The 12,606-nt window shown below is 42.8% G+C and overlaps 1 protein-coding gene and 6 non-coding genes across 7 annotated transcripts in view; 6 read left to right on the top strand and 1 right to left on the bottom strand.

Moving 5' to 3' along the window:
• The window catches only part of LOC146980648 (uncharacterized), a 100,873-nt gene that overhangs the window by 65,648 nt on the left and 22,619 nt on the right, over positions 1–12,606 (bottom strand). The window contains exons 5-6 of the mRNA XM_085787989.1: positions 5,136–5,255; positions 4,233–4,356 (exon numbers count right to left, since the gene is read on the bottom strand). Of these exons, the coding sequence (XP_085644115.1) occupies positions 4,233–4,356; positions 5,136–5,255 (244 nt within the window). The remainder of the gene's footprint in view (positions 1–4,232; positions 4,357–5,135; positions 5,256–12,606) is intronic.
• trnas-gcu (transfer RNA serine (anticodon GCU)) lies at positions 17–98 on the top strand. The gene has a single exon. It is a non-coding gene; the product is annotated as a tRNA-Ser (tRNA).
• trnas-gcu (transfer RNA serine (anticodon GCU)) lies at positions 975–1,056 on the top strand. The gene has a single exon. It is a non-coding gene; the product is annotated as a tRNA-Ser (tRNA).
• trnas-gcu (transfer RNA serine (anticodon GCU)) lies at positions 1,323–1,404 on the top strand. Its single transcript has one exon. It is a non-coding gene; the product is annotated as a tRNA-Ser (tRNA).
• Positions 1,983–2,064, top strand: trnas-gcu (transfer RNA serine (anticodon GCU)). Its single transcript has one exon. It is a non-coding gene; the product is annotated as a tRNA-Ser (tRNA).
• Positions 2,633–2,714, top strand: trnas-gcu (transfer RNA serine (anticodon GCU)). Its single transcript has one exon. It is a non-coding gene; the product is annotated as a tRNA-Ser (tRNA).
• trnas-gcu (transfer RNA serine (anticodon GCU)) lies at positions 3,247–3,328 on the top strand. Its single transcript has one exon. It is a non-coding gene; the product is annotated as a tRNA-Ser (tRNA).

Below are 12,606 nucleotides of genomic sequence, written 5' to 3'. Positions count from 1 at the left end.
GAGTTGAGGGACGCATGACGAGGTGGCCGAGTGGTTAAGGCGATGGACTGCTAATCCATTGTGCTCTGCACGCGTGGGTTCGAATCCCATCCTCGTCGGGGTAGAGTTCACTTTAGTATCTGTCACACCTGGAAAAGGGCCGAAGCTGCTTCATCTGAGACTGTAGGAAGTCAGTGATGATTTCATGGATCCGTTCAACACACCGATCATGTCAGTGTGTTCTTCCACCTCACAGCAGATTAGCTCTGATCTGAGTTCAGTTCAACTGTGTTCACAAGGACTCATTCAGCTTTCACACCAATTAAACTTGGTTTAGAGAAGCCAACTTCATTCACTTCAGTTTAAAATCAGTTTAACCTTAATTTGATCTCGGTTTAAGATCAACTACTCTTCAGACCGTCGCTGCAGCTTGAACATTATGAGTTGTCAGCCGTCCTGCTGGCGGCCATGTTGAACAGTTTCTAACAGCTGCAGACAGAGAACGTGATGCTCAAACACCACGGTGAGCGTCCACCTGGAGTCAGGTGTGAGAGTGACTGAGGCTCATTGGGCTGAAGGTGACTGAACGCTGATGTGAACGCTGAAGGTGAAGACTGATGGTGAACTCTAAAGTGAACGCTAAAGGTGAACGCTGATTTACCTTAATTTGATCTCGGTTTAAGATCAACTACTCTTCAGACCGTTCAGCTGAGAGAGTGACTGAGGCTCATTGGGCTGAAGGTGACAGAACGCTGAAGGTGAAGACTGAAGGTGACTGAATGCTGAATGTGAACACTTAGGTGAACGCTGAAGGTGAATGCTGAAGGTGAAGACTGAAGGTGAATGCTGAAGGTGAAGACTGAAGGTGAACATTGATGGTGAATGCTGAAGGTGAAGACTGAAGGTGAACATTGATGGTGAATGCTGAAGGTGAAGACTGAAGGTGAACGGTGATGTGAACACTGATGTGTAGGGAGCAGAGTTGAGGGACACAGGACGAGGTGGCCGAGTGGTTAAGGCGATGGACTGCTAATCCATTGTGCTCTGCACGCGTGGGTTCGAATCCCATCCTCGTCGGGGTAGAGTTCACTTTAGCATCTGTCACACCTGGAAAAGGGCCGAAGCTGCTTCATCTGAGACTGTAGGAAGTCAGTGATGATCTCTGGTGGATCATTTCATGTATCGGTTCAACACACCGTTCATGTCACTGAAAGTGAACGCTGAAGGTGAACAATGATGGTGAATGGTTAAGGTGAACGCTGAAGGTGAAGACTGAAGGTGAACACTAAAGGTGACCAACGATGGGGAACAGTGATCTGTAGGGAGCAGAATTGATGACACGGGACGAGGTGGCCGAGTGGTTAAGGCGATGGACTGCTAATCCATTGTGCTCTGCACGCGTGGGTTCGAATCCCATCCTCGTCGGGATAGAGTTCACTTTAGCATCTGTCACACCTGGAAAAGGGCCAAAGCTGCTACATCTGAGACTGTAGGAAGTCTGTGATGATCTCTGGTGGATCATTTCATGTATCGGTTCAACACACCGATCATGTCAGTGTGTTCTTCCACCTCACAGCAGATTAGCTCTGATCTGTTCTGTTCAGTTCAACTGTGTTCACAAGGACTCATTCAGCTTTCACACCAATTAAACTTGGTTTAGAGAAGCCAACTTCATTCACTTCAGTTTAAAATCAGTTTAACCTTAATTTGATCTCGGTTTAAGATCAACTACTCTTCAGACCGTCGCTGCAGCTTGAACATTATGGCCTGTCAGCCCTCCTGCTGGCGGCCATGTTGAACAGTTTCTAACAGCTGCAGACAGAGAACATGATGCTCAAACACCACGGTGAGCGTCCACCTGGAGTCAGGTGTGACTGAGGCTCATTGGGCTGAAGGTGACTGAACGCTGAATGTGAAGACTGAAGGTGAAGACTGATGTGAACACTGAAGGTGAACGCTGATGGAGAACACTGATGTGTAGGGAGCAGAGTTGAGGGACGCAGGACGAGGTGGCCGAGTGGTTAAGGCGATGGACTGCTAATCCATTGTGCTCTGCACGCGTGGGTTCGAATCCCATCCTCGTCGGGGTAGAATTCACTTTAGTATCTGTCACACCTGGAAAAGGGCCGAAGCTGCTTCATCTGAGACTGTAGGAAGTCAGTGATGATTTCATGGATCCGTTCAACACACCGATCATGTCAGTGTGTTCTTCCACCTCACAGCAGATTAGCTCTGATCTGAGTTCAGTTCAACTGTGTTCACAAGGACTCATTCAGCTTTCACACCAATTAAACTTGGTTTAGAGAAGCCAACTTCATTCACTTCAGTTTAAAATCAGTTTAACCTTAATTTGATCTCGGTTTAAGATCAACTACTCTTCAGACCGTTGCTGCAGCTTGAACATTATGAGTTGTCAGCCGTCCTGCTGGCGGCCATGTTGAACAGTTTCTAACAGCTGCAGACAGAGAACGTGATGCTCAAACACCACGGTGAGCGTCCACCTGGAGTCAGGTGTGAGAGTGACTGAGGCTCATTGGGCTGAAGGTGACTGAACGCTGATGTGAACGCTGAAGGTGAAGACTGATGGTGAACTCTAAAGTGAACGCTAAAGGTGAACGCTGATTTGGGAGGGAGCAGATTTGAGGCATCACAGGACGAGGTGGCCGAGTGGTTAAGGCGATGGACTGCTAATCCATTGTGCTCTGCACGCGTGGGTTCGAATCCCATCCTCGTCGGGGTAGAGTTCACTTTAGCATCTGTCACACCTGGAAAGAGTGTCATCTGAGACTGTGAGTCTGTGATCTCTGATGGATCATTTCAGACCGATCATGTCAGCGTGTTCTTCCACCTGCCTCCACTTCACAGCAGATTAGCTCTGATCTGAGTTCAGTTCAACTGTGTTCACTTTCAGCTTTCACACCATTTCCAATTAAACTTGGTTTAGAGAAGCCAACTTCATTCACTTCCGTTTAAAATCAGTTTAACCTTAATTTGATCTCGGTTTAAGATCAACTACTCTTCAGACCGTTCAGCTGAGAGAGTGACTGAGGCTCATTGGGCTGAAGGTGACAGAACGCTGAAGGTGAAGACTGAAGGTGACTGAATGCTGAATGTGAACACTTAGGTGAACGCTGAAGGTGAATGCTGAAGGTGAAGACTGAAGGTGAATGCTGAAGGTGAAGACTGAAGGTGAACATTGATGGTGAATGCTGAAGGTGAACGGTGATGTGAACACTGATGTGTAGGGAGCAGAGTTGAGGGACACAGGACGAGGTGGCCGAGTGGTTAAGGCGATGGACTGCTAATCCATTGTGCTCTGCACGCGTGGGTTCGAATCCCATCCTCGTCGGGGTAGAGTTCACTTTAGCATCTGTCACACCTGGAAAGGGCCGAAGCTGTAGGAAGACTGCTTCATCTGAGACTGTAGGAAGTCAGTGATGATCTCTGGTGGATCATTTCATGTATCGGTTCAACACACCGTTCATGTCAGTGTGTTCTTCCACTTCACAGCAGATTAGCTCTGATCTGTTCTGTTCAGTTCAACTGTGTTCACAAGGAGTCATTCAGCTTTCACACCAATTAAACTCGGTTTAGAGAAGCCAACTTCATTGACTTCAGTTTAAAATCAGTTTAACCTCAATTCAACTTCAGTTTAAAATCAGTTTAACCTTAATTTGATCTCGGTTTAAGATCAACTACTCTTCAGACCGTTGCTGCAGCTTGAACATTATGACCATGTTGAACAGTCTCCTCTTCATCTCCTCAGTGAACCAGTGTCTGGACAACAACTCGTCTCCATCATCAGACTGGACTGAGTCTGTCTCAGTTTCCTTTTAAGGAACTTTTTGTTTTGATTTTGTTTGAAGCTAAACCTCCTACTTTTCCCCGGACATGTAAATACATCATCTCCAGACAGAGGAGACTCAGATCATTTGGAGTTAGTAGAGACATTCTACATCTGTTCTTCTGCTCCACAATTCAATCTGTCCTGCTGTACGTCTGTCCGGTCTGGTTCTGTGACCCCCCCCCCCATCATCATGCACACACATTCACACATTACAGGATCCCTGGACTCTTGCATACACCTTTACTTTTAATTCTATTCATACGTATGATGTTTGAACGGGAGGAGAGTTTTTAAAGTACGTTATGTGTTGAGTGGGATTGTGGGGATTGTGGAGCTGACACAAATTTCCGTGAGGACAATAAAGGTCTTTTAAGTTTTAAGTTTAAATCATGATCTCTTTGTTCACCTGCACTCTGCTCCTGCACACAGGAGGAGGAGGAGGAGGAGGAGCTGTGCCGAGTGGAGGTGATGGCGCTCCTGATGTGTCGAGCCTTTCCGATGTACGGACTGTCGGCCACTGAATCGACTTCCTGATGAGACAGTGTAGACACTTTAAAGGGATAGTTCAACATTTTGGCAAATTGGCCCATTGCCATAATCCCTATAGTCATAGCAGCAGGTTCGTTACCTTTAATTGTCGGTGCAAGCTATTTTTAGAACGGCGGAGCAGAGCCGTGAGCTGCTCAGGGCTATGCTATGGAGGCTAAGGGAATTTCTTGGTTTCCCTCATCAAACTCATCAAATACACAACCCAACAACTCAAAAACGCTGTCGTGGACAAGTTGTGAGCTGCACATTCACCACGCTATGAGATAATAACACAACGTTACCACACAGAGTTGTTTTAGAGGGAAATTCATGCAAAGCCGCTGATGCACGTTGCCTTCAGGGACAGTTTTTCATCAAGCAGTCTCTGTATTTCCCTCTAAAACAACTCTGTGTGGTAACGTTGTGTTATTATCTCATAGCGTGGTGAATGTGCAGCTCACAACTTGTCCACGAAAGCGTTTTGGAGTTTTGGGGTTTTGTATTTGATGAGTTTGATGAGGGAAACCAAGAAATCCCATAATGACCCTCCGTAGCGTAGCTCTGAGCAGCTCACGGCTCTGCTCTGCCGTTCTAAATATAGCTTGCACCGACAATTAAAGGTAATGAACCTACTGCTATGACTATAGGGGTTATGGCAATGGGCCAGTTTGCCAAAATGTTGAACTATCCCTTTAATGTTTGCTTCATTTATAACATTAATGTTTAATGAATGTGTGTGTGTGTGTGTGTGTGTGTGTGTGTGTGTGTGTGCTCCAGTCACCTGTGCGGTGCAGCGCGGCAGGGGGCGGAGCTTGGTGTCTATCTTGTAGAAGGTGAGCTCCTGCTCCAGCTCATAGAGCCTGTGAAAGGCTCGGCTCAACTCTGCTGTCGTCTTCTCCAGCTGAGGACACACACAGGAAAGGCTTTTACTGTGAAAGGGTGGCTACAGGAAGTCATCAGAAGAATCTATAGAAGTACATATAAGAGCTGTCAATCAATTAGGCCAGACCAGGGGTGCTCATTACGTCGATCGCGATCGACAGTGTGGGTCGATCGCGTGATGAAGAACAACAAAAAGAAAGTATATTTATAAAAACACAGTTGTCTGGACAGCAGCATTTTTCTCACAACGGACCCCAAAAGGGCAGGTCCGCCGAAGCATCATTCCGGGTGAATCACGCTCTCCGCCCGTTGTCTTTGTTGTTACTTTGTTGCCGCTCCACAGAGCACATGGCTACTTAATTATGCACGTGCTGTCCATATATGGTTGTGCTGAGGCATTCTGGGGGTATGGGTATGAGGTGTGTTCATGTCCGCACCATTCTTGGGTCCGGTGTGATTTATCAATGGAATATTGCGGAGAGTTGTGCGTATGCACAGCTTGATCAGTGTTTCCCACTGACATAAAAAAAAAAAAAAAGTATCCCAAAAATTTTTTTATTTTATTTTATTTTATTTTTTCTCCTCACGTGTTTACGTGCGGTGCGCCCACACGCGAGAGAGGCGGCAGGTTGAGAGGCTGACAGCTGACAGATGAGAGATGGTGAAACGCTAGCATGATTATTAAAAAAACACCATCTCTCATCTCTGCCGGCACATAGACAGACACAGGTTCACATACAGACAGGGGCGCACGGTAAATGCAGCTGCAGCGCTATTAACCCCCCCCCTCGCATAGTCCGACCAACGACTGGACAACCAAAAATTGGTAGATCATTTTGACTTGGCCACTTTAAAAGTAGCTCTCAGGCTGAAAAAGTGTGAGCACCCCTGGGCCAGACACCACAGGCAAAAACAATGTCTTTTCATGCATGGATCAATTTCTAGATTTTGGCCTATTTTGTTTCCTTATCATGTCTTCCTTCAGACTAGTGGAAAGAAATAGTAGAAAATCCACATTAAGGTTTTTATTTTATTTCATTTTGTCTCTTTTGACAGTGGATTTCTCCTAAATTTACCAAAAGTTAGTCTGACCCATGTCATGTCAGGTATCACTGTAAAGCTCTCTCTCTTCAAACTTTGTCATTTCCTTTTTTTCCAGCAACAAATCGTAAAAGTTTGACTGACTTTACGATCTTTTTTAAAGGCTGTTTACAAAGTGATAAAGAGAGATATCCAAAATCCCCTCTGTAAAAACTTCTGACTCTAATATGTCAACAAAATAAAACAAGAATTTTGAAAGTAGGTTGGAAAGTAGGTCCATTGGTCAGATTTCTGTTCTGGAAATGTATGCAAATTAGCACATATTTCATCAGATATTGCCTCATTTACATATTTAAACACAGAACTTGTAATACAAAAAATAATTGTCTTAATGTGAGTGATAAATTCATGGTGAAATCCGTTGAATAAAAGGTTTTTAATTGTTCTAAAGGGAGATTTGATTTTTCTAGTGTTTCATAAAGGACAAAATGTGCAGCTTTATTCAAATGTAACTTTATTCTACATGAAACAAAGACAAAGAGACTGCGTTTGGCATAAAAACTATTCTCATATAACAACATGACGACTCCACGGACCCACACTATACACACATCACCCACTCTGAGGGAGCTATACTAGGGATGATGGGATGTAGAGGTTCAGTTCAATATTCGAATATATCCGAACAAATTACGGGTCATTCAATATTCGTTCGAACCTAATTTTTCTAAAAACTGACAGCCCTAATGCACACTCCATCACACTTACACACTTGGGCACTTGGCGTGTGCGTTCATGGGCCTAGTGTCAGTGCTCAGTGTGTCTCAGTGTGTCCCGTTTCTCCAACGACTGAAAGTGCAGCCGCTTGATTTGCACTTTACCCACACCGAAGGTAAGACCGCATCCCAGCGGTATTTTATTTGGCCAAGTATAAATCCCACAATGCACCACGGTGAAGTCCGCCGTCACCGGCAGCCACAAGTCACGTTTAGGAAATGCGATTTAATTAATTTCAATAAAATGAAATTAACTTTCTGTCTCATAATTATGACTTTTTAATGTCATATTTTATATTCATCATGCTCTGTTCATGTTTTTATTTTACTTTTTTCGTTTTTCTTGTTTGTTTTATTTACTTACGGAGTTGGGCTTACACATTTATGATTTCAATCTTGCGCATAGAGACACTTCAGGAGCAAATGAGACTGTGATCCAGCAGCACTGGTTATTAGGGCCACGGGCAATCGCACCGGGCACTGATCCCTACAGCTATGAAATAGCTGCAGGGACCAGTGCCCGGGCGAAGCCCGGGCACTACTGTTATTGTGTGGATTTTTTCTTCTTCTTATTAGTGTGACTGCTGAAGCAGTCACACTATTGTTCTTCTGTTTGGCCATTTTCTTCCGCCTTTTTACGGTCTTCTTCTAGTCCTTCATACTTTGTGCTATTTCAACAATTCATATATCAAAACGTGCAGCTTTTTTTGAACTTTATCGGCATTACTTTTCTCTTTTTAACTATTTATACTTTTTCAAATATTTAACTTTTTCACAAAAAATCTCACATTCATCAAAGTCTCAACCTCTCTTCTTCACAACTCCACTGTAGTGTAGGGGGTAGGGTAATTGCTTGCCAACCCTAAGGTCACTGGTTCGAATCCAAGGGAAGAATTCTTGTTATGTTATGTTGAATTCTGCTCTCCTCCCCCGCCTTCAATTGGTTACAGGTGTTTGTTATCTCCTTGATTACTCATACCAGTTTGCAGCACATCATCACATTACAATGAATGACAACAGTCTTGAAAGCAGTGTGCTCTCTGTAGCCGAGTGGCAGAGTAAAGGTTTAGTGATCATATGGTTATGGGTTCGATTCCTGCCTCAGTCTTTTCACTTCATTGCTTGACTTTTGATTCCAATTATTCAGCTGTCATTGGACAGTCTTTGATTCCTCATAGTATAAAGCTCATTGTAACTCAGGTTCTCTGTGGCCATATGGTTAGTGTGTTAGGTGTTGTGCTATTTCAACAATTCATATATCAAAACGTGCAGCTTTTTTTGAACTTTATCGGCATTACTTTTCTCTTTTTAACTATTTATACTTTTTCAAATATTTAACTTTTTCTGCAAATTAAACTCTAGACAAATTATTTTCTCCAGTTTTGTAGCCACACTTGTCTTCTGGCTAAAATTCTGGTCAAAAATGCAAAGAGACTTAGATAATAATTTTAAATATTTTTTAAATGCAGCCAGGGAGCTCTCTGCTCTCATTCAGCCCAATGCTGAGAATTCTCCACAACTCTGTCTGAAACATGCTTATGTCTGTGCTCTCTGTGGCGAAGTGGCAGAGTAAAGGTTTATTGATCATGAGGTCATGGGTTCGATTCCTTACTGTTTTTTTTAAGCAGAAGCCAGTGATCCTCTTATCAAAGGTTTTCTTTACCCCTCACATACTGTCTCTGTCTGTAGCCTAGTGGTTAGCTTGCTGGTCTGGAGACCTGAAGGTTGCTAGTTCAAATCTTGCCTCAACAACAATTATAGTGAATTATTTTCCCAGTTGTCCTCTGTTGACTTCTGATAACTTGCTTCATGTTGAAACTGCTGCTCTCAGCCTGAAATTCACAGAAATTTTCATTCTAAGTCATTCAAGCTTGACTCGCAAGCTTTCTTGATGTTGACAGTGTGCAGATCATTAACAGACAACAGTCTCTGCAACTGTGTGTGCACCGTGGCCTAGAGGCAGAGTGGAAGTCTAATGACCATGAGGTTGTGGGTTCGATTCTGACCTTGGTCAAACATTTGTATGGTGATCACTGCTTGCACTATTTGCTAATTCTGCAACAGCGTTCAGTTGCTATCAGCAGTCACACCATTTCCATTCTTGGAAATGCTTTTTCTAGTTAGTGTGACTGCTGAAGCAGTCACACTATTGTTCTTCTGTTTGGCCATTTTCTTCCGCCTTTTTACGGTCTTCTTCTAGTCCTTCATACTTTGTGCTATTTCAACAATTCATATATCAAAACGTGCAGCTTTTTTTGAACTTTATCGGCATTACTTTTCTCTTTTTAACTATTTATACTTTTTAAAATATTTAACTTTTTCACAAAAAATCTCACATTCATCAAAGTCTCAACCTCTCTTCTTGACAACTCCACTGTAGTGTAGGGGGTAGGGTAACTGCTTGCCAACCCTAAGGTCACTGGTTCGAATCCAAGGGAAGAACTCTTGTTATGTTATGTTGAATTCTGCTCTCCTCCCCCGCCTTCAATTGGTTACAGGTGTTTGTTATCTCCTTGATTACTCATACCAGTTTGCAGCACATCATCACATTACAATGAATGACAGCAGTTTTGAAAGCAGTCTGCTCTCTGTAGCCGAGTGGCAGAGTAAAGGTTTAGTGATCATATGGTCATGGGTTCGATTCCTGCCTCAGTCTTTTCACTTCATTGCTTGACTTTTGATTCCAATTATTCAGCTGTCATTGGACAGTCTTTGATTCCTCATAGTATAAAGCTCATTGTAACTCAGGTTCTCTGTGGCCATATGGTTAGTGCTCAGCCTGAAATTCACAGACATTTTCATTCTAAGTCATTCAAGCTTGACTCTCAAGCTTTCTTGATGTTGACAGTGTGCAGATCATTAACAGACAACAGTCTCTGCAACTGTGTGTGCACTGTGGCCTAGAGGCAGAGTGGAAGTCTTATGACCATGAGGATGTGGGTTCGATTCTGACCTTGGTCAAACATTTGTATGGTGATCACAGCTTGCACTATTTGCTAATTCTGCAACAGCGTTCAGTTGCTGTCAGCAGTCACACCATTTCCATTCTTGGAAATGCTTTTTCTAGTTATTATTAGTGTGACTGCTGAAGCAGTCACACTATTGTTCTTCTGTTTGGCCATTTTCTTCCGCCTTTTTACGGTCTTCTTCTAGTCCTTCATACTTTGTGCTATTTCAACAATTCATATATCAAAACGTGCAGCTTTTTTTGAACTTTATCGGCATTACTTTTCTCTTTTTAACTATTTATACTTTTTCAAATATTTAACTTTTTCACAAAAAATCTCACATTCATCAAAGTCTCAACCTCTCTTCTTCACAACTCCACTGTAGTGTAGGGGGTAGGGTGGCTGCCTGCCAATCCCAAGGTCACTGGTTCGAATCCAAGGGAAGAACTCTTGTTATGTTATGTTGAATTCTGCTCTCCTCCCCCGCCTTCAATTGGTTACAGGTGTTTGTTATCTCCTTGATTACTCATACCAGTTTGCAGCACATCATCACATTACAATGAATGACAACAGTCTTGAAAGCAGTGTGCTCTCTGTAGCTGAGTGGCAGAGTAAAGGTTTAGTGATCATATGGTCATGGGTTCGATTCCTACCTCAGTCTTTTCACTTCATTGCTTGACTTTTGATTCCAATTATTCAGCTGTCATTGGACAGTCTTTGATTCCTCATAGTATAAAGCTCATTGTAACTCAGGTTCTCTGTGGCCATATGGTTAGTGCTCAGCCTGAAATTCACAGACATTTTCATTCTAAGTCATTCAAGCTTGACTCGCAAGCTTTCTTGATGTTGACAGTGTGCAGATCATTAACAGACAACAGTCTCTGCAACTGTGTGTGCACCGTGGCCTAGAGGCAGAGTGGAAGTCTAATGACCATGAGGTTGTGGGTTCGATTCTGACCTTGGTCAAACATTTGTATGGTGATCACAGCTTGCACTATTTGCTAATTCTGCAACAGCGTTCAGTTGCTATCAGCAGTCACACCATTTCCATTCTTGGAAATGCTTTTTCTAGTTAGTGTGACTGCTGAAGCAGTCACACTATTGTTCTTCTGTTTGGCCATTTTCTTCCGCCTTTTTACGGTCTTCTTCTAGTCCTTCATACTTTGTGCTATTTCAACAATTCATATATCAAAACGTGCAGCTTCTTTTGAACTTTATCGGCATTACTTTTCTCTTTTTAACTATTTATACTTTTTCAAATATTTAACTTTTTCTGATTTTTTTCAGCTTTATAATGTGTGTGTATTGCGTCTAACGAGCAGAGCCAGAGTGGTGTCAGAGTGGAGAGAGGCAAAAAAACATTCTAGAGTTTTTCTGGCTAAACTGTCAGCATGGCCACAAATTAAACTCTAGACAAATTATTTTCTCCAGTTTTGTAGCCACACTTGTCTTCTGGCTAAAATTCTGGTCAAAAATGCAAAGAGACTTAGATAATAATTTTAAATATTTTTTAAATGCAGCCAGGAAGCTCTCTGCTCTCATTAAGCTCAATGCATTTTTTTCACATCAGCAGGAGAAGGAGCTCAACTTTGTAACTTGCTGTTAAGTGCTTTTTAATTCATTTTAATTCACCAAAAAATAGTCACAGGTCACAAAAAAGTCCTCTTCTTACTTGGTGTGGCTAATTTATATTAATTTATTTTTGTTTTAAGCATCATTGAAAAATCTCACATTCATCAAAGTCTCAACCTCTCTTCTTGACAACTCCTCTGTAGTGTAGGGGTTAGGGTAACTGCCTGCCAACCCTAAGGTCACTGGTTCGAATCCAAGGGAAGAATTCTTGTTATGTTATGTTGAATTCTGCTCTCCTCCCCCGCCTTCAATTGGTTACAGGTGTTTGTTATCTCCTTGATTACTCGTACCAGTTTGCAGCACATCATCACATTACAATGAATGACAACAGTCTTGAAAGCAGTGTGCTCTCTGTAGCCGAGTGGCAGAGTAAAGGTTTAGTGCTCATATGGTCACGGGTTCGATTTCTGCCTCAGTCATTTCACATCATTGCTTGACTTTTGATTCCAATTATTCAGCTGTCATTGGACAGTCTTTGATTCCTCATAGTATAAAGCTCATTGTAACTCAGGTTCTCTGTGGCCATATGGTTAGTGTGTTAGGTGTTGTGCTATTTCAACAATTCATATATCAAAACGTGCAGCTTTTTTTGAACTTTATCGGCGTTACTTTTCTCTTTTTAACTCATTGAGTGCCAACCACGTAATTTCTCGTTTTTCGTTCCCATGCGTTGAGTGCCAAAAACGAAATTTTTCGTTTTTTGCTTTTTTTTTAAATTATGAAAATAGACACTTTAATACACATTATATGTAAATTTGGGGACTCTACGACGAGGAGAACTGAAATAGATGACGATCAAAGTCACATGACAGCTCATGATCTGGAAGTTTTTATCATAACTCAGCTCCTGCAAACGGAGTTCTGCATGTGGATGCAGCAGCTGCTCCGCTGCTGCTCCGCTCTCACCCGTGAGGCTGCAGCAGCTGGGAGCTGAACCAGGAAGCTCTCAGCCCACTGTCCCGCCCGGTCTTCA

This window comes from Trachurus japonicus, chromosome 9 (genome assembly GCF_045865225.1).
Source record: "Trachurus japonicus isolate A0001 chromosome 9, Traja_1.0".
In the NCBI taxonomy this organism is placed as follows: Eukaryota; Metazoa; Chordata; class Actinopteri; order Carangiformes; family Carangidae; genus Trachurus; species Trachurus japonicus.
Note: the sequence above shows the minus strand (reverse complement) of the source record. Positions and strands in the feature narration are given on the sequence as shown.